At 54.3% G+C, this 26,699-nt stretch overlaps 1 protein-coding gene across 1 annotated transcript in view; it reads right to left on the minus strand.

The window, feature by feature from the left end:
• Positions 1-17,483, minus strand: part of thbs3a (thrombospondin 3a) — an 81,471-nt gene extending 63,988 nt beyond the window's left edge. The window contains exon 1 of the mRNA XM_072548862.1: positions 17,308-17,483. Coding sequence (XP_072404963.1) covers positions 17,308-17,380 — 73 coding nt within the window. The 5' untranslated portion in view covers positions 17,381-17,483. The remainder of the gene's footprint in view (positions 1-17,307) is intronic.
• Between the last annotated feature and the right edge of the window lie 9,216 nt (positions 17,484-26,699).

Below are 26,699 nucleotides of genomic sequence, written 5' to 3' on the forward strand. Positions count from 1 at the left end.
TGAATATACACAGCACTTAAAGTAAATGAATCGATAACTTAGTGAAGTTAATAAATATGATCTGATAGCTATTAGGGAAATGTGGCGGCTGTATGACCAGGGTTTGCGTGCTGGATATTGGAGAATATTCAAGAAGATTAGGAAGCTCAGTAAAGATGGAAGGATGGCACTGTTCATTATGGATGGCATTAGTACAATAATGAGACACTACTGGATCAAGACATTGGGATGTAGAATCAGTTTGGGTGGAGATGGGAATAGCAGAGGGAAGAAATGACTCAGAAGGTGGGCAACAGCGACCGCCCCCTCCCCTCCCCCGCCTCTCAGTAGAATCACAATGTGGGAGAAAGTAAAAGAATATTGGTTACTCGTGATAAAAGGATAGCAATAACCATGAGTGATTCGATTCTATATTATCAACCGGAAAAATCAGATTAACAATGGAAGTCTGAATGAGGCGTCCACATAAAGCTTTCAAGACAGTTTCTTAGAGCGGCACGTTCTGGAACCTATCAAAGAACAGTTTATATTTGACTTGTGATTGGGTAATGTGAAAAGATTGATTAATAGCCTCAGAGTAAAGGCATCTCTAGGCAGCAGTGACCAGAGTACGACTAAATTTTATATCTGGTTTGAAAGGGAGAAGAGTGGGTCTAAGACTGGTACTTAAAACTTAAATAAGAGCAACTATGTGGTCCTAAAAGGTGAAGTGAACTGAATACTAAACTAGGAGATACATCAATAGAGAAGCAGCAGCAGACATTTAAGGAGATGTTCCGGAATAGGAAATAGAAAATAAGAGCAGGAATAGGCCGTTTGGACAATTGAGCCCACCTTACTGATCCACCAAATAAACGTTGTACTCCTACCCTATCCCCGTACTCCTTGATTGTTTTAGCCTCGAGAAATCTTTTTTTTTCTAAACATGATTAGTGATTTGGCCTCGACAGCCTTTGGTGGCAGAGATGTCAATAGGTTCTCCACCCACTGAGTGAAGAAATGTTTAATCTCTGTCCAAAATAGCCTGGGTACCCTGAGACAGTGACCCTTGTTCTAGCAGTGGAAACATCCTCCCTGCATCCAGTCTGTCTAGCCCTGCCAGAATTGTGTACGTTCCAACAAGATCCCTTCTTACATTTCTAAGTTCCAGTGAATTACAGGCCCAGTTGACCCAACATATGACAAACTGGTCATTCTAAGAAACAGTCTGGTGAACCATCACTGAACTCCCTCTATGGCAAATATACCTTTTGTGGAAGGAAGAAGAATTTAGCATATTGCTGCCTGATGGGATACTTGACCAAGGCAAAAGGTATCTTGGCTCTCAGGCTCACAGCTTTAGTGGAAAAACACTACTAGAAATAAAAATTGAGGTTGTATCACTTTAGCTTGACAAAATATAGGCAGTCTATCTTTAGCTCACTAGTTTCTCTGTCCTTGAGCAACATCAAAGAAAAAAGGTGATAGCTGCATTGTGTTTATCTTTATCTTGAATTATTGTATAATGCAGAATGTAAGCGAAGTTGTTTGTATCATTTTATAAGTATAGGCTGACTGTTCGGCTCGAGAGAGAGTACTGTGAGACAGTGATAACTGTACCAGCCTCTCCGTGAATTCACAAAAAAAAAGCTTCTTGCAACAAGGCTCAAAGTCTCAGACGAAGTAATTTCCTCGACAGAATCTGGCGTAGTCGGCAGGATTCCAATTAATGTGGGATCCAAAAGAAGTAAAGGAGGAAATACTGGAGATAGTGCAGTATAGTCTGAGCTGAAAGGGAGACTAGGCCTAGTGCTCCCTTCACGGCGCGGGCACAGTATAGAGACTGTCCAGTGTCCAGCCGGTGACTCTAGCTGAGCCAAGACTACTGAAAGGATGAGGCAAGATCACAGAGAAGACAAAACTTACCAGGGCAGTGAGAGAGACTAAGAAGTGGTAGCTACCCAATTGAAATAGGCTCCAGACTTCAAGACCTTGTGGACGGAAGAGAAATACTGTGAACGCTTATCGTAGATTAATGCGTGCGGGTGTGGGTAGCAGTTTTGTCTCTCCTTTTCTTTTCTTGGTGAGTGACATCTCTTTGTAGATTACAGAAATCAGTAGTCAGCGCCTCTCTGTAAACGTGGATGTGAGGCACCCAGAAGACGGCCCAAAGATGGAAAAGTGAACAAAACAAAGACATTGTAAGGTGCTAAGATCATGGCAACAGGTAGGAAACCCCCATCATTCCAGTGGGATCACAGGTGGATATGGTGCTCTGTGAAACACGAGATTCTGGATTTGTCATTCCTTTGTTTAGTGATCTTTATGGATGGTCCCTGGGCTGTTGGCCCTACTGTGGCTCTTTTGACTTCAGTAAATTAAGGAATGGCAAGAAATTACTCAGGAAGGAGGAGGCAATCCCACTTGGGACAAATGTTATATGATGCATTATTTCGTTAAATGGTTCGAGGTTACTAAGCGTCAACAACTTCCCAAATGGAAACCTAAGAAAGATGCTGATGCACAGGAGGGACCTTCCAATGTCGTGATGGGGCTGTATCCCCGGCTTGAATCTCAGGAGGATACAGTTACTGAGAACATCCTCCTGACAGCGACTGTGTGAGAACAGCAGCCCCGGCCTCTTCAACCTCCACATTACCAGGATGTAGTCCATACGACTGGCCTGCCTACAGCCCCACCTGATTCTACCCAACCCATTCTGATGCGGAACTCCCATGGTGGAATAACAGTCCCAACCTGTTCCCATTCAGATTGATCAGCAAAAGGTAGAGGAGCCATTTGTCATTGTCAAGAATTCACCTGTTTGCCTGTTGGCTCGCCAGTCCCTGTGTAAACTCGGTGCTTCGATCCACTGTTCTGATCAGGGCCTGTTCTTGGAGCTCCCTGATCACTCTGTGGGACAGGTCCTGAATTTGCTGATGCAGTGCTCTGACCCTGTGACCAAGGCTGCATTGTACTGCTGGCAACTACAGAACAATTCTGTTGAACCTCTCCTGCACCCCCTGATAGTGGATCTGAAAGAAAGCACCAATCCCTGCTTCAGTTTTCTCCAGCACCTATTCCTTACATCCTGCTCTCCAGAAACCATCCATTACATAGCCCTTTGTACCCACGGTCCAGTCCCTGACTGATATGCAAACCTCACAGCCCCTTGTTTGGGTCAGTAAGGTTCACTGCAGTTTAATTGGTGAGTTTATTTCAGTCCCATGGGCCTAGTTGCTTCTGTCCGGCTTGATACTGTACAATCAGCTTTGTTGGCAATGGGTCCCACCTCAGTGCTCCATGTCACTGTCCGTGTTAAATCCCCATATCGGCCTGAGGAAATTGGTCCTATGATCCAATTCTTGTCCTGCAGTGAATCACTAAGGGAGACCCATTGTGGGAACTTTCAGATGACTGTATTCTCTGATGAGGCCAGTTGCATCTGACTCCCATCTGTTCATTGGTTGATAATTTGTCTCCGGTATCAGCCACCCTCATCCCATGACGATATGCCCCCACTGATCCCCTCTCCCTTCCATAAAAATCAAGTGGGGTTGGTGCTTTCAGATCCATGTTCCTGTCCATCCTGGTGCGGTCCTCCGTTGCGTCCATCAATATAGACTGTCCCCTGGTGCTGAAATAGGCAGTCGGCCTGTTATTGATGCTCTGCTCTCTCAGGGGCTGTTGTGTTCTACTCGCAGTCCCTGTAATACTCCCATTTTAACTATTCCTAAACCAGGCAGGAACAGTGAGTGACAGTTTGTTCAGGATTTGCATGCCATAAATCAGATTGTTACCTCCGTGGCACTGTAGTCCCTGATACAAATGTCATCTTTTCCTCACTAGCCCCGGATTCGGCTTGTTACACTGTCATACACCGATGCTCAACAGTTTGCTCCATTGCCCTGCATGAGGACAGCCAGGATCTCTTCGCCTTCACCTACAGGAGCCAACAACTCACCTGGACGTGTCTTCCTCAGGGCTTGATGAAAGCCTGACAGTGTCTGCTGCGGCAGTTGCGAGGTGATCTGTCTCAGCTCTCTCTGCCTGTAACAGCACTGTGTTACAATATGCTGATGACCGCCTTGTCACCTTGCTGTCCCACACTGATTGTCAGTGGGATTCTGTGACCTTGTTGATCCACTTAAGACTCCTGTGGGCACCCCATTTCTGCTGCCAAGCTGTTCCTGATGAAGGGCTTATGCCTGAAACGTCGATTCTCCTACTTCTTGGATACTGCCTGACCTGCTGTGTTTTTCCAGCACTACACTCTCGACTACAATTATGCCAGACCTTAATACAATACCTTAGCTGCATCCTGGAGAACAGTACACGTCGTCTGGGTCCTGATTGTGTAGCTGCTATTCTCAATGCCCCGCGACCCTCCACACAACAGGAGATACTGTATTTTCTCAGCTTGGCGAACTATTGCCGCCAATCGGTGCCTGAATATCGGTGCACGGATGCGATTTTGTGTCAGGTTACCCTTAAGAGTCAGCCTCGTTCTGTTGATTGGACCCCCGAGCGGTTGCAAGTGTTTGAAGAAATCCGTACTACTCTGACACAGGCCCCAGCCTTGGGCTTACCCAATTATCATAAACCTTTCATCCTCCATGTTAACGAATGAGAGGGTCTCGTGAGCAGAGTCCTTGTGTAAATCCACGGCAGTCTGAAATGTCCTATGGCCTGTAACTCCTCTCAGTTACCTCTGGTGGTCTATGGCCTGCTAGCCAGCTCCACCCCATCGCCATCACTGCTACCACACCGGAAACGTTGAACCCTATTGTTCCGGATTACCATTGATATGGCCCCTCATGCTGTTTTGCTTCTTCTCAATTCAGCTGCTACTCAGCATTTCCCTACAGCCCATAGGACTGGGTGTGAGGTCATGCTATGGTCCAAGCTGAATCTATCATTCCACCGCGTCCACTCAATGAATCCAGCTACCATCCTTCCTGCTTCCTCTGACTTGGACTCCTACTACCATGACACCTACAGGTGGTCGACCCCATGACCTCTCCTCGGCCTAATTTATCCTCCACGCCCCTTGACAATCCTATCTTTATCCTGTTCACTGATGGTTCGTCCATGCGTCCCTCCAATGATCATTCCTTGTCGGTGACACAATCGTTATTCCCTTCGAAATGCTAGAGGCATGCGCTCCCCTGTCTGGGACTTCAGCCTGGGTTGCTGAGCGCTTTGCCCTTACCCATGTGTGTATCCTTGCCATGGGAAAATCCATTAACATTTACACTGATTCCCGCTAAGCCTCTGGAGTGGTCCACGACTTCGGTACACTCTAGAAAAATTGTGAGTTTGTTATCTCATCTGGTAAACCAATTCAACATGTGACTCTTATCAACATATTGTGGGTAGTGCTTTACCCTGCATGTGTCATGGTTGTCAAATGGGAAGCTCATACTACCTCTGAGGACAAGGTGCCCCTGCAACACTGCCGCATATGCTGCTGCCCGTGAGGCCCCTTGGGCACGTGCAGTCATGTTCCCCTTCTTCGTTAAGATACAACTCCCCTCTACTGTCGACCATACAGCTGTTCTCCAGGCGCAGGATGCAGCTGCAGAGGCACAGCGTGATTTCTGAGCTTGTGCTAGGTGTTCCCCTGATGCCTCTGGTCTTTAGCTGCATCCTAATGGTAGGGTGGTCTGTCTGTGTACTCTCATCCATGCCCTTGCCCAGCTGGCACATGGACAGGGGCATGTAGGAAAAGGAGGGATGCTACATCAAATTGCCCAACAACGATTTGCTCCCGGCATATAAACTACCTTAAAACAAATAGCCAAAACATGTGTTATTTGCCAACAGTACAATAGAGGAAGTACATCGGCACATTTTGATCATTTATTTATCAATGAAGGGCCATTTGGAAACTTGCAAATTGATTTGGTCCATATGACTCCCTCAGGAGGGTTTAACTACATACTGATCATGGCAGATATGTTCTCTAGATGGATGGAGGCATTTCCCACTAGAAGGGATGATGCCCGAACGGTAGTAAAATGCTTTATGGAAGATATCATTTGCTGATTTGGAATACTGGGACAAATGAATAGTGACAGAGGTACCCACTTTACTGGAAAAATAATAACAGCACTGTGTGCAGTATTGGGACTTATATGGAAGGTTCATATCCAGTATCAACCCCAGTCCTATCAAAGTGCCCGTATGGCGGGAAAAGAAACTGACTATTGAGTATGTTCCCATTTGCCGACCCATTCATGATATGTAATACTTCGCGTTAGAGTTTTGGATGGGTTACCTTCACATCTGAAGTCCAAGACATCACGCAGCACGGTGGCTCAGTGATTAGCACTGCTGCCTCACAGCGCCAGAGACCTGGGTTCAATTCACGCCTCAGGCGACTAACTGTGTGGAGTTTGCACATTCTCCCCGTGTCTGCATGGGTTTCCTCCGGGTGCTCTGGTTTCCTCCCACAGTCCAATGGTGTGCAGGTTAGGTGAATTGGCTGAGTTAAATTGCCCACAGTGTTAGGTGAAGGGGTAAATGTAGGGGAGTGGGTCTGGGTGGGTTGCTCTTCGGCGGGTCGGTGTTGTGGACTTGTTGGGCCGAAGGGCCTGTTTCCACACTGTAAGTAATCTAATCTAAAAAAAGTCCCTGGATTGTGATGTCTTCTCCTTCTCAATCAAGGATTGAGCCAATTAAAGACAGGATTGGAAACTGTCGTTAATGATACCTCTGAGGCTCTGACTGAGATCAATGCTGAGCCTGTCACAGTTCGAATAGTGGCCCTTCAGAATCACTTAGCCTTGGATTTTATATTATCCAAGGAGGATGGCACTTGTGCTATTATTCGACAGGTATGCTGTACCTACAAACCAGACAACTCTAAAAATGTCTCCAATTTGGTGACTCACATTCACACGGAAGTCAAGAAATTGAGCTTAGTCAAGGGGCACGTCACCTTTACTCTCATACTCCTGATACTTTGTATCATGTGGAGAACTACAGGCTGTAGTGGTTCACAATTCGTTCCTACCACAGTTTTCACTCCAAAACCAGTGATCATCTACCAGACCATACCCCATGATGACCCCTATGATGAACAAGCATGTATGAGTAGGCACACTTTTCCAGGAGGATATGAGCCCCTTTTTTGGATGAGGTAGTATCCTAAACTTAGGTGTTGATCTGGAAGATCAACAAGGAGGGAATTGTGGAAGTAGTAAGAACTCAGCTGACTGCTGCATGATGGGATACTTGACCAAGGTTAAAAAATATCTTGGCGCTCAGGCTCGCAGCTCTAGTAGAAAGGTACTGCTAGAGATAAAGACTGAGGTTGTGTCATTATAGTTTGACAAAATGTAGGGAGTGTATCTTAAGCTCATTAATGGGAGCGCATCTTTTGCTTTTTAGTTTCTCTGTCCTTGAGCAACATTGAAGAAAAAGATGATAGTTGCACTGTGCTTATCTTTATCTTGAATTAGTATAAAGTGCAGAATGTAAGCAAAGTTGTTGTATCATTGTATAAGTATAGGCTGACTGTCGAGACCCAACCTCCACGCCCGGCACCTTCCCCTGCAACCTTACCCTGCAAGAAATGCAAAACATGTGCCCACACCTCCCCCCTCACTTTCCTCCAAGGCCCCAAGGGATCCTTCCATATTCGTCAGAAATTCACCTGCACCTCCACACACATCATTTACTGCATCCGCTGCACCCGATGTGGCCTCCTATATATTGCGGAGACAGGCCGCCTACTTGCGGAACGTTTCAGGGAACACCTCTGGGACACCCGGACCAACCAACCCAATAGCCCCGTGGCTGAACACTTTAACTTCCCCTCTCACTCCGCCAAGGACATGCAGGTCCTTGGCCTCCTCCATCGCCAGACTATGGCAACACGACGCCTGGAGGAAGAGCACCTCATCTTCCGCCTGGGAACCCTCCAACCACAAGGGATGAATGCAGATTTCTCCAGCTTTCTCATTTCCACTCCCCCCACCTTTTCTCAGTCCCAACACCGCCTTCTTGACCTGCAATCTTCTTTCAGACCTCTTCGCCCCCACCCCCTCTCTGGCCTATCACCCTCACCTTAACCTCCTTCCACCTATCGCATTCCCAACGCCCCTCCCCCAAGTCCCTCCTCCCTACCTTTTATCTTAGCCTGCTTGGCACACCCTCCTCATTCCTGAAGAAGGGCTTATGCCCGAAACGTAGATTCTCCTGTTCCTTTGATGCTGCCTGACCTGCTGCGCTTTTCCAGCAACACATTTTTCAGCTCTGATAACTTTCTCAACCCCATTCTCCCACTTTCACCCCATAACCCTTGATTCCCTTAACAATCAAGAACCTATCAATCTCAGTCTTAAATATACCCAAAGACTTGGTCTCCACAGCCTTCTGTGGCAGTGAATTCCACAGATTCACCACTCTCTGGCTGAAGACGTTTCTCCTCATCTCTGTTCTAAAGGATCTTTCCTTCACTCCAAGGCTGTGCCCTCGGGTCCTCATCTTTCCTGCCAATGGAAACATCTTCCCAATGTCCACTCTGTCCAGGCCATTCAGTATTCTGTAAATTTCAATAAGATCTCCCCTCATCCTTCGAAACTCCATTGAGTATGAACCCAGAGTCCTCAAACATACCCCCCATGTAAAGAAGGATAAAGACAGCAGATACTTGAGAATAAACAAATCCGCACCATCTCCTCCAAGCCATGAATGAATAACAAAGCGAGGATTTGAGATTGAATGATTTAAGAATGACAAACGGAATTCAAGAGGTGACAGGTTAAACGATATGTTGCAGCTGCAGCAGATGAGTTGCTGAATACCAAAGGTTTTTTTTCAGTCAGTCATGGGATGTGGGTGTCAATGCTTTTACTGTCTGTCCCTATTTGTCCTTGAGAAGATAGTGAGCTGCAAGTTTGAGCTACTGCAGTCAGACCCACAATGCTGTTAGGATGGGAGTCCAAGATTTTGACCCAATGATATAAACAAACAGCAATATATTTTCCAATCAGGGTGGTGAGCACCCGGGAGGAGGATTTGCAGCTGGTGGTGTTTCAATGTCCTTGTCCCTCGAGATTGAAATGGTCATGGTTTTGGAAGGTGCTGTCTAAGGATTTTTGTTGAGTTGCATCTTGTAGATAGTCCACACTGCTGCTACCGAGTGTCAGTGGTGGTGGGAATGAATGTTTACAGATGTGTTGCCAATCAACCGGGCTGCTTTCTCCTGGATAGTGTTGAATTTTTTTGAGTGTTGTTGGAGGTCTCCCCTTACAGGGCAAGTGGGGAGTATTCCATCACAATCCTGACCTGTGCCTTGTAGATGATGATCAGAAATTGGGGAGTCAGGAAGTGAGTTACTCACTATGGTATTCCGGGCATCAAACCTGCTCTTGTAGCCAGAGTATTTATATGATTAGAGAGGTAAAAACAATGACTGCAGATGCTGGAAAGCAAATACTGGATTAGTGGTGCTGGAAGAGCACAGCAGTTCAGGTAGCATCCAAGGGGCTTCGAAATCGACGTTTCGGGCAAAAGCCCATTGTACTCAATGCTACTTTCTCCCCACCCCCACCCTCCTCTAGCTTATCTCTCCACGCTTCAGGCTCACTGCCTTTAATCCTGATGAAGGGCTTTTGCCCAAAGCGTCAATTTCGAAGCCCCTTGGATGCTGCCTGAACTGCTGTGCTCTTCCAGCACCATTAATCCAGTATTTATATGATTAGTCCTGTTCAGTTTCTGTTCAGCAGTAATCCCAAGGATGTCAATTGTGAGGGATTCAGTGATGGTAATGCTTTTGATGTAAAAGGTGTTAGTTAAGTTCTCTCTTGTTGGAGATGGTCATTGCCTGACAATTGTGTGGCACAAATGTTACACTCTCAAGTGCCAGACAAGGGTGATCTCCAACAAGAGATAATCTAACCATTGTCCTCTGATCCACATTGGTTGTATTGTCACAAAGCTGGTTCGCTTTTTTCTAAAGGCTGTTCCTTCTCTCAAGGATACTGTGTCCTTGATTTTTCTGAAGGGTAATAAATAGTTCCCAGCTCCAAGGTGACTAGTTTGGTACAAAGATGAAAAAGGGTATTGAGAGGCCTTTTGTTTATATGTAAACATATGAGACTTCAGGCCAAAGTGGTCATGTTTGTCCAGAACTAGTTAGGAGTTCAGCTGTGTGGAAACAGGCTCTCTCTCTCTTTCTGTCATTCTAACTTCAACCTGAAAGAATCTGTCCCATTTTTAGTGTCTTTAAGGGGTTTTGCTTATTGGGACCATTGTATATATTCAGAACAGCATAATTAAGTCTAGTTTGGATAGACTGAGGTCTGTAGGGGTTCTTTATTCTACTCTTTGTACTTCATTGTGTAATTTTGTGAATAAATTTCTGTCTTGTTTTAAAACCTGGTAGTCAACCCAGCTAGCTCAGTCCGGGTAATTTTCACTGTGCACTTACCAAAACAAACTGCAAAGTTATAGTCTGGCCTACCTGCATAAGAATGTTTTGAGTAGTCTGGCCTAGTCCATAACAGATATGAAACAGCTAGTGTCTTTATTTCGGGTGTTGGTTTCATTGGGTAGACAAGGCCTTGGGATAATTCATGGCTCTTTCAGTCGCCAAAGGTTTTCTGGAAGTGGATGCAGTGACTTTGGAAGTTTGCAAAAGGTGAATAAGACCAAGCTGAAGGAATTAGCAGACCAGCTGGAATTGGAACTGCCTGCTTCTGTGAGGAAAGGAGAGATAATTACAGCAGCAGCTCAGCCTTTAAATTTGCCGGAGAAACCATCAGAATCTATAGAGATGGCAAGGATTCAATTGCAAATGAAGCAGCTTGAGTTAGAGGTGAGAGATAAGGAAAGGGCAGCAGAAATGAATCAGAACAAAGAGACCTTGGAGTGCAGGTTCATAGCTCCTTGAAAGTGGAGTCGCAGGATCGTGAAGAAGGCATTTGGTATGCTTTCCTTTATTGGTCAGAGTATTGAGTACAGGAGTTGGGAGGTCATGTTGCGGCTGTACAGGACATTGGTTAGGCCACTGTTGGAATATTGCGTGCAATTCTGGTCTCCTTCCTATCAGAAAGATGTTGTGAAACTTGAAAGGGTTCAGAAAAGATTTACAAGGATGTTGCCAGGGTTGGAGGATCTGAGCTACAGGGAGAGGCTGAACAGGCTGGGGCTGTTTTCCCTGGAGCGTCGGAGGCTGAGTGGTGACCTTATAGAGGTATACAAAATTATGAGGGGCATGGATAGGATAAATAAGCAAAGTCTTTTCCCTGAGGTTGGGGAGTCCAGAACTAGAGGGGCATATGTTTAGGTGAGAGGGGAAAGATATAAAAGAGACTGAAGGGGCAACTTTTTCACACAGAGGGTGGTAAGTGTATGGAATGAGCTGCCAGAGGATGTGGTGGAGGCTGGTACAATTGCAACATTTAAGAGGTATATGAATAGGAAGGGTTTGGAGGGATATGGGCCGGGTGTTGGCAGGTGGGACTAGATTGGGTTGGGATATGGGTCGGCATGGATGGGTTGGACCAAAGGGTCTGTTTCCATGCTGTACATCTCTATGACTCTATGAGTTTGAGTTATGATTAAAAGCAGAAGAGAGGGAAAAAGAGAGAGCAGCAGAAGAGAAGAATAAAGAGAGAGCAACAGAAGAGAAGAATAAAGAAAGAGCAACAGAAGAGAAAGAAAAAGAGACAGCAGCAGAACAGAGAGAAAAAGAGACAGCATTGGAACCTCAGAAACTGACACTTAAGGAGGAAAGTCAGGTTAAAAGGCTGTGGGGAGGTTTAATAAGGAAGAGAGTGAGGACGAGCAAGCCCCGGTTGTCAGAAGCCCAGTGAGAAACTGTTAAAGTATGTTCAAGCATTGCCTAAGTCTGATGAGAAGGATGTGGAAGCCTTTTCCATCTCATTTGAAAAGGTGGCTAAACAAATGCAGTGGCCAGTGGCAATGTGGTTTTTGTCAATCCAAACAAAACTGGTAGGTAGGACTAGTGAAATATTTGCATCATTATCAGAGGAGGTATCTGGGGTGTCTGAGGAGGTGAAAAAAGCCATTTTAAGTGCATATGAGCTTGTACCAGAAGCCTATAGACAACGTTTCAGGAATCCAAGGAGGGACCAGGTCAAACCTATATTGAGTTTGAAAGGATCGTCAAACAGAGTAATTTTAATAGATGGATAAGAGCTTTAAAAATCGAGCAAACCTTTAATGCCCTTGGAGAGGTAATTATTTTGGAAGAATTCAAATATTTACTGCCTGGGTAGTACAAAACACACGTGGAAGAGCAGAAAGTTAAAACAGCAAAGTTAGCAGCTGAAGTGGCTGATCATTATGAGCTGGTCCGTAAAACTCGGTTTGGCTTCCAGAATCAGTTTCATACCATGAGGGATAGAAATTGGAGCAAAGAGAAATCCTCACGTGCAAATGGAAAGGTAGATCTCAGTGAAGATCGTAAGGATAACTTACCACAGGGTAAAACAGAAATCCTGGAAGGGGACAAAGAAATTGCAAAGTTCCGGTGTTTTCACTGTAATAAAGCGGGCCACACAAAATCAGAGTGTTGGTGGGCTAGGAGAAAGGCAGATGTAGGAAAACCAGACAAGCTTGGACATTTTGTTGGACTAGTAACAAAAAGCACAAGGAAAGTTAGACAACTGCCTCAGAGTGTACAAGATGATCAGAGGTTGGTTAAGGAGGAAGTGCCAGATGTGCTTAAAAATATATATTTGCAAGGGTAATGTTTATTCATGTAAGCCAGGAGCAGTAAGTAAGGAGGTTACAATATTAAGGGACAAAGATCTTCTCAGTCTGTAATACTGAAGGATGAGGAGACATGTACTCCTGAGGAACTATTGCCAGAGAAGATACTGGTCACAGGGATTCATGGAGAGACAATAAGTGCTCAATTATGTAAAGTGAGGCGTGAGAGTCCAGAGAAGAGTGGAGAATTTGTGAAGGAGCAATGGACAAACTCTCAACTCCAGGAATACAATTTATCCTTGCAAATGACATAGCTGATTTACTGGTAGGTGTGTTGCCTACTGTAGTTGAAAAGCCAATGGAGATGCAGGCAACTGAAGAAATGAAGGATGTTTATCCAGGAATTTTCCCAGATTGTGTGATCACAAGATCACAGAGGCACAATTTGAAGCAGAAGAGATCAAAAGGCACAGGTAAGGAAGCTGACATAGCTTCATCAGGGACTTTGTTTGAACAGATAAGTGGGACAGAACAGGAGCAAATAGGTAAACGTGCAAGTGTCTTTAGCTCTGCTAAACTGATTGAGTTACAGCAGAAAGGTGAGAAGTTAAAACAGTCGTATCAAAAGGCATATACAGAGGAGACTAAATGCATCCCTCTGTGTTATTACTTAACAAATGATGTCTTAATGAGGAAATGGAGACCATCACACATTCAAGCAGTTGAGAAACGGGCAGAGATTCAACAAATTGTTTTGCCAGTAGGGTATAGAAAAGAGCTGCTGCAAGTGACGTATGAGCTACCACTTGGAGGTCATTTAGGGGTGAGGAAAACAGCAGCTAAAATACAAAGACATTTTTACTGGCCTGGAATACACAAAGATGTAGTTGAATTTTGCCAGACGTGTCATACATGCCAGCTAATCGGAAAACCACAGACAGTAATAAAACCTGCAGCTTTAATACCTATTCCAGTATTTGCAGAGCCTTTCACAAGAGTTTTGATTGATTACATATGTCCCCTCAAACAAAAAGTGGGAATAAGTATTTATTAACAATAATTGATGTGGCGACTAGATTTCCAGAGGCAATCCCACTGCGCAACATGAAAGCTGAAAGAGTTGTAGAAGAATTAATCAAATTTTTGTGACCAGGTAAAGACTACCAACAGAGATCCAGTCAGATCAAGGATTCAACTTCATATCCAAACTATTCAAGGAGTTTATCGATAACTTGGGAATAAAGCAATTCAAATCTACCATCCAAAATCGTAGGGAGCGCTAGAGAGATGGCATCAAACATTAAAGACTATGTTGAGAATTATCCAGATGATTGGGATAAGGGAATTCCATTTGTACTTATTGTGATCCAAATGAATCGACCAAATTCAGTCCATTTGATTTAAGTTTTGGGCATGAAGTAAGAGGACCATTAAAATTGACTAAGGAGAAATTAATAAATCAGAATTGAGAGACCATCCATTTGGACTATGTGTCAAATTTTAGAGAATGACTGAATAGAGCAGGGGAGTTGGCTGGACAGCATTTAAAAGTATCACAGCATACAGTGAAACAGGAAGCGGATAGGAAATCACAAATTCACAATTTTGCAATTGGGGATAAGGTATTGGTGTTGCTTCCAGTAATAGGTGAGCCTTTAAAAGCAGGCTTTAGTGGACCTTATCAAATCGAGAGGAAATTAAGTGAGGTGAACTACTTGATAAGGACTCCAGACAGGAAGAAATCTCACACAGTGTGTCATGTGAATATGCTCAAAAGGTATTTGAGAGGGAAGGGAAGAAAGAGGAGAAGGTGTTCATGATTACAGCACAGAAGGAAGAGCCAAGTTCAGACAATTCTGAATTGGACATTCCTCAAATCAAATTAGACTATGGTTGAGCCATTTGCTATGAAAAACACTCCAGCCAACAGACTGACTAAGAAGGTCATCGCTGGATTACACAAGTGTGTTCTGTACATTGATGACCTGGTGTTTTTTAGTCACTCATGGAAGGAAGATTTGCTACATTTATTGGACTTGTTTGATTGACTCAAAAGGCATTTGACAGCCTGAAAATGGTGTTAGTCACTGCCCCAGTATTAGCCACACCGGATTACACAAAGACTTTCAAGGTGTCTATCAATGCCAGTGATGTGGGTGTTGGTGCAGTGCTCCTGCAGGAAGATTACAAGGGATTGGAAAGAGCCATCAGGTATTTTTCCAGGAAGTTGAATGTTCAACAACAGAAATATTTAAGGGTGGGGAAAGAGACTTTAAGCTTGGTGTTGGCATTACAACATTTCAGCGTTTATATTACCAGCAATGCATCTGAGACAATGGTAAACACTGATCATAGCACATTGACATTTGTGGAGAAATTTAAGGACAAAAATACCAGACAGTTTCGACGGAGCTTGTTGTTGCAGCCAGTCAATTTGACAATTGTGCAGGTGGCAGGTCGTGAAAATGTGATTGCCGAATGTGTTACCGAGACTCGAATGAGATAGAGGCATTTGGTGGCGGGATTGCCGCGGCCTGAATTTGCATGTGGTTGTGCATGTTTATAGTTAGTATCGTGCATATGTGTGGGAGAAAGTGAAGTCTGCAGATGCTGGAGATCAGAGTTGAGAGTGTGTTGCTGGAAAAACACAGCAGGTCAGGCAGCATCCGAGAGCAGGAAAGGCAACGTTACGTCCAGAGCCCTTAGATTCCCTACAGTGTGGAAACAGGCCCCTCGGCCCAACAAGTCCACACCGACCCTCCGAAGAGTAACCCACCCAGACTCATTTCCCTCTGACTATGGGCAATTTAGCATGGCCAATTCACCAGACTTGCACATCTTTGGACTGTGGGAGGAAACCGGAGCACCCGGAGGAAACCCACACAGACACGGGGAGAATGTACAAACTCCACACAGTCACCCGAGTCTGGAATCGAACCTGGGACCCTGGTGCTGTGAGGCAGCAATGCTGATTACTGAGCCACTGTGCCGCCCCTAATGCATATGTGTGTTTAGACTAAAAACCGGGTTTTTGAAGGGCTTTAAAAATGAAGCCATCTTTTGATATTGATGTATTTTTTTAAGGGGAGAGGTATCATAAAACTGGTCCCTTTTTTGTAAAAGCTGTTCCTTTTCTCAAGGATACTGTATCCTAGGTTTTCCTGAAGGGTCACAAGCAGCTCCAAGCTCCGAGTTTGACCAGTTTGGTACAAAGATGAAAAAGGATGTTGAGAGGCCTTTTATTTATATGTAAACAGATGAGACTTCAGGCCAAAGTGGACATGTTTTAGAAGTGGCCTGTAGAATGAAAGGGGAATGGTCAGCTCTGTAGCTAGGCAGTTAAGTCCAGAACTAGTTAGGAGTTCAACAGGAATCTCCTTGTGGTAGGCGATAGTACAATTGGGGGAATAGATATTGTCCTCTGCAGATGTGAGTGAAAGACCTGAAGACTGTTTTGGCTGCTGGTGATCAGGCTCAGAACATCCATCAAAGGGGAAATAAAGTTAAGGAATCCAACATGTATCTCAAAGATTGATGTGGGAGCAATGGGTTCAGTTCATGGGCACTTGCACCAGTCCTGGGGCACACTTAAAATAGAGTTTTGCTCCTGTTAATAAAGGTCAAATATACTAGCATTGGATTACTAGGTTGGTCCTGGGTACAAAAGACTGTCTTAATTGGGGTGGGGGTGGGGGGTGGGTTGCGGTTGAGAAAGTTTAGATAAATAAGGGGAGACCTTACTGAAACACAGAAGATTCTTAGAAGGCGAAAGGCTTAAGGTTTGAGAATTTGTTTTTTGCCGGTTGGGATGAGGTGTTTGTTAGTCATTTTGCTCTTCTGGCTGGTTGCATCACTCAGTCAGTTCCTGGTTCCCTGGGACTGCCCCACGTTTGTTTGCACCTTTGGATTAATTTAAGAATTGCAATTTAATGCAAACAAAAAAGCAATGATTGCCTGTGTGTAGATGTTAGCACTGGCACTCTCTGAGTTTACATATGTTTCCTCTCCTGACTTCAGTTTGAAAGCTCTGGCGTTCCCAAACCCAGACGTTCTGGCCAGTGGGAATGGATTTAAACACAGAGGACACTGGAAAAACTCAGCAATGACTTGACTTGAAGGCTGGAGCCTGAGAAGGGATCCCCACTGGATCCTGTTTCTCTCTCTCTCTCTCTCTCTCTGTCTCAGAGAGTTTTCCTGCACTCTGCTTGGGTTCAGATTCCCAGCATCTGGAGAATGTTGGGTTTATTCGAGTGAAACTTGATTCTGCGTTGTCTTTCACGAAACACCTTGGCACACTCTGATGTTAACGGCGCTATATAAATGTAACCGAGTTGATTTCAGACTTTGCTCAGACCACCCTTGTATTCCAGGTCTCCCCCCAGCGTGGGGAAGGGAGCTGGTGGGACCAGAAAGCGGTTCTCACGATGGGAAGCTCAGACCCTGCTGGAACTCAGCAAGTTGTGAAAGGTCTCTGCCGTGTCCCTCTCCCGAAGCGGGGAGTATTTATCCCGACAGAGGCGAGCACCGTGCCCTGGGATGGGACAGGGAACGGTCAGAGGCAGGATCCCCATTCCGGGGAAAGCTGCTGGCTGCCTATGGAAAGGTTTTCCGAGCCCGGGAGCAGCGGTCGGTTCTTACCTTGCATTTCTTGCCGGGCTGCAGTGATCCTGCAAAGAACCAGCAGCAGGAACGGGAACGGGAACAGAACCATGGCCGGTCTGGGAGAGCAATAAAACCGAGCTACACACCGAGAGTCCTGCACCGTGCAGCACGGCCGCGGGATGTGAGAGTCCGGGAAGGGAGGGAGGGGAGGGGAGGGGAGAGGAGACTGGGGAAGGAGGGGAGGGGAGGGGAGACTGGGGAAGGAGGGGAGGGGAGGGGAGACTGGGGAGGGGAGGGGAGGGGAGACTGGGGAAGGAGGGGAGGGGAGACTGGGGAAGGAGGGGAGGGGAGGGGAGACTGGGGAGGGGAGGGGAGACTGGGGAAGGGAGGGGAGACTGGGGAAGGAGGGGAGGGGAGGGGAGACTGGGGAGGGGAGGGGAGACTGGGGAGGGGAGGGGAGACTGGGGAAGGAGGGGAGGGGAGGGGAGACTGGGGAAGGGAGGGGAGACTGGGGAAGGAGGGGAGGGGAGGGGAGGGGAGACTGGGGAAGGAGGGGAGGGGAGGGGAGGGGAGACTGGGGAGGGGAGGGGAGACTGGGGAAGGAGGGGAGGGAAGGGGAGACTGGGGAGGGGAGGGGAGACTGGGAAGGGAGGGGAGACTGGGGAAGGAGGGGAGGGGAGACTGGGGAAGGAGGGGAGACTGGGGAAGGAGGGGAGGGGAGACTGGGGAAGGAGGGGAGGGGAGACTGGGGAAGGAGGGGAGACTGGGGAAGGAGGGGAGGGGAGGGGAGACTGGGGAGGGGAGGGGAGACTGGGGAAGGAGGGGAGGGGAGGGGAGACTGGGGAAGGAGGGGAGGGGAGGGGAGACTGGGGAGGGGAGGGGAGACTAGGGAGGGGAGGGGAGACTGGGGAAGGAGGGGAGGGGAGGGGAGGGGAGACTGGGGAAGGAGGGGAGGGGAGGGGAGACTGGGGAAGGAGGGGAGGGGAGGGGAGACTGGGGAGGGGAGGGGAGGGGAGACTGGGGAAGGAGGGGAGACTGGGGAAGGAGGGGAGGGGAGACGAGACTGGGGAAGGAGGGGAGGGGAGGGGAGACTGGGGAAGGAGGGGAGACTGGGGAAGGAGGGGAGGGGAGGGGAGACTGGGGAGGGGAGGGGAGACTAGGGAAGGAGGGGAGGGGAGACTGGGGAAGGAGGGGAGGGGAGGGGAGACTGGGGAAGGAGGGGAGGGGAGGGGAGACTGGGGAAGGAGGGGAGAGGAGACTGGGGAGGGGAGGGGAGAGGAGACTGGGGAGGGGAGGGGAGGGGAGACTGGGGAGGGGAGGGGAGACTGGGGAAGGAGGGGAGGGGAGGGGAGACTGGGGAGGGGAGGGGAGACTGGGGAGGGGAGGGGAGGGGAGACTGGGGAAGGGAGGGGAGACTGGGGAAGGAGGGGAGGGGAGACTGGGGAAGGAGGGGAGGGGAGACTGGGGAAGGACGGGAGAGGAGACTGGGGAGGGGAGGGGAGGGGAGACTGGGGAGGGGAGCGGAGACTGGGGAAGGAGGGGAGGGGAGGGGAGACTGGGGAGGGGAGGGGAGGGGAGGGGAGGGGAGGGGAGGGGAGGGGAGACTGGGGAAGGAGGGGAGGGGAGACTGGGGAAGGAGGGGAGGGGAGGGGAGACTGGGGAAGGAGGAGAGACTGGGGAAGGAGGGGAGGGGAGACTGGGGAAGGACGGGAGAGGAGGGGAGACTGGGGAGTGGAGGGGAGGGGAGACTGGGGAGGGGAGGGGAGGGGAGACTGGGGAGGGGAGGGGAGGGGAGACTGGGGAGGGGAGGGGAGACTGGGGAAGGAGGGGAGGGGAGGGGAGACTGGGGAGGGGAGGGGAGGGGAGACTGGGGAGGGGAGGGGAGGGGAGACTGGGGAGGGGAGGGGAGACTGGGGAAGGAGGGGAGGGGAGGGGAGACTGGGGAGGGGAGGGGAGACTGGGGAAGGGAGGGGAGACTGGGGAAGGAGGGGAGGGGAGGGGAGACTGGGGAAGGAGGGGAGGGGAGGGGAGACTGGGGAGGGGAGGGGAGACTGGGGAAGGAGGGGAGGGGAGGGGAGACTGGGGAGGGGAGGGGAGACTGGGGAAGGGAGGGGAGACTGGGGAAGGAGGGGAGGGGAGGGGAGACTGGGGAGGGGAGGGGAGACTGGGGAGGGGAGGGGAGACTGGGGAAGGAGGGGAGGGGAGGGGAGACTGGGGAGGGGAGGGGAGACTGGGGAAGGGAGGGGAGACTGGGGAAGGAGGGGAGGGGAGGGGAGACTGGGGAGGGGAGGGGAGACTGGGGAAGGAGGGGAGGGGAGGGGAGACTGGGGAGGGGAGGGGAGACTGGGGAAGGAGGGGAGGGGAGACTGGGGAAGGAGGGGAGACTGGGGAAGGAGGGGAGGGGAGACTGGGGAAGGAGGGGAGGGGAGACTGGGGAAGGAGGGGAGACTGGGGAAGGAGGGGAGGGGAGGGGAGACTGGGGAGGGGAGGGGAGACTGGGGAAGGAGGGGAGGGGAGGGGAGACTGGGGAGGGGAGGGGAGACTGGGGAGGGGAGGGGAGACTGGGGAAGGAGGGGAGGGGAGGGGAGACTGGGGAGGGGAGGGGAGACTGGGGAAGGGAGGGGAGACTGGGGAAGGAGGGGAGGGGAGGGGAGACTGGGGAGGGGAGGGGAGACTGGGGAAGGAGGGGAGGGGAGGGGAGACTGGGGAGGGGAGGGGAGACTGGGGAAGGAGGGGAGGGGAGACTGGGGAAGGAGGGGAGACTGGGGAAGGAGGGGAGGGGAGACTGGGGAAGGAGGGGAGGGGAGACTGGGGAAGGAGGGGAGACTGGGGAAGGAGGGGAGACTGGGGAAGGAGGGGAGGGGAGACTGGGGAAGGAGGGGAGGGGAGACTGGGGAAGGAGGGGAGACTGGGGAAGGAGGGGAGGGGAGGGGAGACTGGGGAGGGGAGGGGAGACTGGGGAAGGAGGGGAGGGGAGGGGAGACTGGGGAAGGAGGGGAGGGGAGACTGGGGAAGGAGGGGAGGGGAGGGGAGACTGGGGAAGGAGGGGAGAGGAGACTGGGGAGGGGAGGGGAGGGGAGGGGAGGGGAGGGGAGACTGGGGAGGGGAGGGGAGGGGAGGGGAGACTGCGGAGGGGAGGGGAGACTGGGGAAGGAGGGGAGGGGAGGGGAGACTGGGGAAGGAGGGGAGGGGAGGGGAGACTGGGGAGGGGAGGGGAGGGGAGACTGGGGAGGGGAGGGGAGGGGAGACTGGGGAAGGGAGGGGAGACTGGGGAAGGAGGGGAGGGGAGACTGGGGAAGGAGGGGAGGGGAGACTGGGGAAGGAGGGGAGACTGGGGAAGGAGGGGAGGGAGGGGAGACTGGGGAAGGAGGGGAGACTGGGGAAGGAGGGGAGGGGAGACTGGGGAAGGAGGGGAGGGGAGGGGAGACTGGGGAAGGAGGGGAGGGGAGGGGAGACTGGGGAAGGAGGGGAGGGGAGGGGAGACTGGGGAAGGAGGGGAGACTGGGGAAGGAGGGGAGGGGAGGGGAGACTGGGGAGGGGAGGGGAGACTGGGGAAGGAGGGGAGGGGAGGGGAGACTGGGGAAGGAGGGGAGGGGAGACTGGGGAAGGAGGGGAGGGGAGGGGAGACTGGGGAAGGAGGGGAGGGGAGACTGGGGAGGGGAGGGGAGGGGAGACTGGGGAGGGGAGGGGAGGGGAGACTGGGGAGGGGAGGGGAGGGGAGACTGGGGAAGGAGGGGAGGGGAGGGGAGACTGGGGAGGGGAGGGGAGTGGAGACTGGGGAGGGGAGGGGAGACTGGGGAGGGGAGGGGAGACTGGGGAAGGAGGGGAGGGGAGGGGAGACTGGGGAAGGAGGGGAGGGGAGACTGGGGAAGGAGGGGAGGGGAGGGGAGGGGAGGGGAGACTGGGGAAGGAGGGGAGGGGAGGGGAGACTGGGGAAGGAGGGGAGGGGAGGGGAGGGGAGGGGAGGGGAGGGGAGACTGGGGAAGGAGGGGAGGGGAGGGGAGGGGAGACTGGGGAGGGGAGGGGAGACTGGGGAGGGAGGGGAGACTGGGGAGGGAGGGGAGGGGAGGGGAGGGGAGGGGAGACTAGGGAGGGGAGGGGAGGGGAGACTGGGTAGGGAGGGGAGGGGAGGGGAGACTGGGGAGGGAGGGGAGGGGAGGGGAGACTGGGGAGGGGAGGGGAGGGGAGACTGGGGAGGGAGGGGAGACTGGGGAGGGAGGGGAGGGGAGGGGAGACTAGGGAGGGGAGGGGAGGGGAGACTAGGGAGGGGAGGGGAGGGGAGACTGGGGAGGGAGGGGAGGGGAGGGGAGACTGGGGAGGGGAGGGGAGACTGGGGAAGGAGGGGAGACTGGGGAAGGAGGGGAGGGGAGGGGAGACTGGGGAAGGAGGGGAGGGGAGGGGAGACTGGGGAGGGGAGGGGAGACTGGGGAAGGAGGGGAGACTGGGGAAGGAGGGGAGGGGAGGGGAGACTGGGGAAGGAGGGGAGGGGAGACTGGGAAGGAGGGGAGACTGGGGAAGGAGGGGAGGGGAGGGGAGACTGGGGAAGGAGGGGAGGGGAGGGGAGACTGGGGAGGGGAGGGGAGACTGGGGAAGGAGGGGAGACTGGGGAAGGAGGGGAGGGGAGGGGAGACTGGGGAAGGAGGGGAGGGGAGGGGAGACTGGGGAGGGGAGGGGAGACTGGGGAAGGAGGGGAGGGGAGGGGAGACAGGGGAAGGAGGGGAGGGGAGGGGAGACTGGGGAGGGGAGGGGAGACTAGGGAGGGGAGGGGAGACTGGGGAAGTAGGGGAGGGGAGGGGAGGGGAGACTGGGGAAGGAGGGGAGGGGAGGGGAGACTGGGGAAGGAGGGGAGGGGAGGGAAGACTGGGGAGGGGAGGGGAGACTGGGGAAGGAGGGGAGACTGGGGAGGGGAGGGGAGACTGGGGAAGGAGGGGAGGGGAGGGGAGACTGGGGAAGGAGGGGAGGGGAGACTGGGGAGGGGAGGGGAGACTGGGGAAGGGAGGGGAGACTGGGGAAGGAGGGGAGGGGAGACTGGGGAAGGAGGGGAGGGGAGGGGAGACTGGGGAAGGAGGGGAGACTGGGGAAGGAGGGGAGGGGAGGGGAGACTGGGGAAGGAGGGGAGGGGAGGGGAGACTGGGGAAGGAGGGGAGGGGAGACTGGGGAAGGAGGGGAGGGGAGGGGAGACTGGGGAAGGAGGGGAGAGGAGACTGGGGAGGGGAGGGGAGGGGAGGGGAGACTGGGGAGGGGAGGGGAGGGGAGACTGCGGAGGGGAGGGGAGACTGGGGAAGGAGGGGAGGGGAGGGGAGACTGGGGAGGGGAGGGGAGGGGAGACTGGGGAGGGGAGGGGAGGGGAGACTGGGGAAGGAGGGGAGGGGAGACTGGGGAAGGAGGGGAGGGGAGACTGGGGAAGGAGGGGAGGGGAGACTGGGGAAGGAGGGGAGACTGGGGAAGGAGGGGAGGGGAGGGGAGACTGGGGAAGGAGGGGAGGGGAGGGGAGACTGGGGAGGGGAGGGGAGACTGGGGAAGGAGGGGAGGGGAGGGGAGACTGGGGAAGGAGGGGAGGGGAGACTGGGGAGGGGAGGGGAGACTGGGGAAGGAGGGGAGGGGAGGGGAGACTGGGGAAGGAGGGGAGGGGAGACTGGGGAAGGAGGGGAGGGGAGGGGAGACTGGGGAAGGAGGGGAGGGGAGGGGAGACTGGGGAAGGAGGGGAGAGGAGACTGGGGAGGGGAGGGGAGGGGAGGGGAGACTGGGGAGGGGAGGGGAGGGGAGACTGGGGAGGGGAGGGGAGACTGGGGAAGGAGGGGAGGGGAGGGGAGACTGGGGAGGGGAGGGGAGGGGAGACTGGGGAGGGGAGGGGAGGGGAGACTGGGGAGGGGAGGGGAGACTGGGGAAGGAGGGGAGGGGAGGGGAGACTGGGGAGGGGAGGGGAGACTGGGGAAGGAGGGGAGGGGAGACTGGGGAAGGAGGGGAGACTGGGGAAGGAGGGGAGGGGAGACTGGGGAAGGAGGGGAGGGGAGGGGAGACTGGGGAGGGGAGGGGAGGGGAGACTGGGGAAGGAGGGGAGGGGAGACTGGGGAGGGGAGCGGAGACTGGGGAAGGAGGGGAGGGGAGGGGAGACTGGGGAGGGGAGGGGAGGGGAGGGGAGGGGAGGGGAGGGGAGACTGGGGAAGGAGGGGAGGGGAGACTGGGGAAGGAGGGGAGGGGAGGGGAGACTGGGGAAGGAGGAGAGACTGGGGAAGGAGGGGAGGGGAGACTGGGGAAGGACGGGAGAGGAGGGGAGACTGGGGAGTGGAGGGGAGGGGAGACTGGGGAGGGGAGGGGAGGGGAGACTGGGGAGGGGAGGGGAGGGGAGACTGGGGAGGGGAGGGGAGACTGGGGAAGGAGGGGAGGGGAGGGGAGACTGGGGAGGGGAGGGGAGGGGAGACTGGGGAGGGGAGGGGAGGGGAGACTGGGGAGGGGAGGGGAGACTGGGGAAGGAGGGGAGGGGAGGGGAGACTGGGGAGGGGAGGGGAGACTGGGGAAGGGAGGGGAGACTGGGGAAGGAGGGGAGGGGAGGGGAGACTGGGGAAGGAGGGGAGGGGAGGGGAGACTGGGGAGGGGAGGGGAGACTGGGGAAGGAGGGGAGGGGAGGGGAGACTGGGGAGGGGAGGGGAGACTGGGGAAGGGAGGGGAGACTGGGGAAGGAGGGGAGGGGAGGGGAGACTGGGGAGGGGAGGGGAGACTGGGGAGGGGAGGGGAGACTGGGGAAGGAGGGGAGGGGAGGGGAGACTGGGGAGGGGAGGGGAGACTGGGGAAGGGAGGGGAGACTGGGGAAGGAGGGGAGGGGAGGGGAGACTGGGGAGGGGAGGGGAGACTGGGGAAGGAGGGGAGGGGAGGGGAGACTGGGGAGGGGAGGGGAGACTGGGGAAGGAGGGGAGGGGAGACTGGGGAAGGAGGGGAGACTGGGGAAGGAGGGGAGGGGAGACTGGGGAAGGAGGGGAGGGGAGACTGGGGAAGGAGGGGAGACTGGGGAAGGAGGGGAGGGGAGGGGAGACTGGGGAGGGGAGGGGAGACTGGGGAAGGAGGGGAGGGGAGGGGAGACTGGGGAAGGAGGGGAGGGGAGGGGAGACTGGGGAGGGGAGGGGAGACTGGGGAGGGGAGGGGAGACTGGGGAAGGAGGGGAGGGGAGGGGAGACTGGGGAGGGGAGGGGAGACTGGGGAAGGGAGGGGAGACTGGGGAAGGAGGGGAGGGGAGGGGAGACTGGGGAGGGGAGGGGAGACTGGGGAAGGAGGGGAGGGGAGGGGAGACTGGGGAGGGGAGGGGAGACTGGGGAAGGAGGGGAGGGGAGACTGGGGAAGGAGGGGAGACTGGGGAAGGAGGGGAGGGGAGACTGGGGAAGGAGGGGAGGGGAGACTGGGGAAGGAGGGGAGACTGGGGAAGGAGGGGAGGGGAGACTGGGGAAGGAGGGGAGGGGAGACTGGGGAAGGAGGGGAGACTGGGGAAGGAGGGGAGGGGAGGGGAGACTGGGGAGGGGAGGGGAGACTGGGGAAGGAGGGGAGGGGAGGGGAGACTGGGGAAGGAGGGGAGGGGAGACTGGGGAAGGAGGGGAGGGGAGGGGAGACTGGGGAAGGAGGGGAGAGGAGACTGGGGAGGGGAGGGGAGGGGAGGGGAGGGGAGGGGAGGGGAGACTGGGGAGGGGAGGGGAGGGGAGGGGAGACTGCGGAGGGGAGGGGAGACTGGGGAAGGAGGGGAGGGGAGGGGAGACTGGGGAAGGAGGGGAGGGGAGGGGAGACTGGGGAGGGGAGGGGAGGGGAGACTGGGGAGGGGAGGGGAGGGGAGACTGGGGAAGGGAGGGGAGACTGGGGAAGGAGGGGAGGGGAGACTGGGGAAGGAGGGGAGGGGAGACTGGGGAAGGAGGGGAGACTGGGGAAGGAGGGGAGGGGAGGGGAGACTGGGGAAGGAGGGGAGACTGGGGAAGGAGGGGAGGGGAGACTGGGGAAGGAGGGGAGGGGAGGGGAGACTGGGGAAGGAGGGGAGGGGAGGGGAGACTGGGGAAGGAGGGGAGGGGAGGGGAGACTGGGGAAGGAGGGGAGACTGGGGAAGGAGGGGAGGGGAGGGGAGACTGGGGAGGGGAGGGGAGACTGGGGAAGGAGGGGAGGGGAGGGGAGACTGGGGAAGGAGGGGAGGGGAGACTGGGGAAGGAGGGGAGGGGAGGGGAGACTGGGGAAGGAGGGGAGGGGAGACTGGGGAGGGGAGGGGAGGGGAGACTGGGGAGGGGAGGGGAGGGGAGACTGGGGAGGGGAGGGGAGGGGAGACTGGGGAAGGAGGGGAGGGGAGGGGAGACTGGGGAGGGGAGGGGAGTGGAGACTGGGGAGGGGAGGGGAGACTGGGGAGGGGAGGGGAGACTGGGGAAGGAGGGGAGGGGAGGGGAGACTGGGGAAGGAGGGGAGGGGAGACTGGGGAAGGAGGGGAGGGGAGGGGAGGGGAGACTGGGGAAGGAGGGGAGGGGAGGGGAGACTGGGGAAGGAGGGGAGGGGAGGGGAGACTGGGGAAGGAGGGGAGGGGAGGGGAGACTGGGGAAGGAGGGGAGGGGAGGGGAGGGGAGACTGGGGAGGGGAGGGGAGACTGGGGAGGGAGGGGAGACTGGGGAGGGAGGGGAGGGGAGGGGAGGGGAGGGGAGACTAGGGAGGGGAGGGGAGGGGAGACTGGGTAGGGAGGGGAGGGGAGGGGAGACTGGGGAGGGAGGGGAGGGGAGGGGAGACTGGGGAGGGGAGGGGAGGGGAGACTGGGGAGGGAGGGGAGACTGGGGAGGGAGGGGAGGGGAGGGGAGACTAGGGAGGGGAGGGGAGGGGAGACTAGGGAGGGGAGGGGAGGGGAGACTGGGGAGGGAGGGGAGGGGAGGGGAGACTGGGGAGGGGAGGGGAGACTGGGGAAGGAGGGGAGACTGGGGAAGGAGGGGAGGGGAGGGGAGACTGGGGAAGGAGGGGAGGGGAGGGGAGACTGGGGAGGGGAGGGGAGACTGGGGAAGGAGGGGAGACTGGGGAAGGAGGGGAGGGGAGGGGAGACTGGGGAAGGAGGGGAGGGGAGGGGAGACTGGGGAGGGGAGGGGAGACTGGGGAAGGAGGGGAGGGGAGGGGAGACAGGGGAAGGAGGGGAGGGGAGGGGAGACTGGGGAGGGGAGGGGAGACTAGGGAGGGGAGGGGAGACTGGGGAAGGAGGGGAGGGGAGGGGAGGGGAGACTGGGGAAGGAGGGGAGGGGAGGGGAGACTGGGGAAGGAGGGGAGGGGAGGGAAGACTGGGGAGGGGAGGGGAGACTGGGGAAGGAGGGGAGACTGGGGAGGGGAGGGGAGACTGGGGAAGGAGGGGAGGGGAGGGGAGACTGGGGAAGGAGGGGAGGGGAGACTGGGGAGGGGAGGGGAGACTGGGGAAGGGAGGGGAGACTGGGGAAGGA

Source organism: Chiloscyllium punctatum, chromosome 28, assembly GCF_047496795.1.
Source record: "Chiloscyllium punctatum isolate Juve2018m chromosome 28, sChiPun1.3, whole genome shotgun sequence".
Lineage (NCBI taxonomy): Eukaryota > Metazoa > Chordata > Chondrichthyes > Orectolobiformes > Hemiscylliidae > Chiloscyllium > Chiloscyllium punctatum.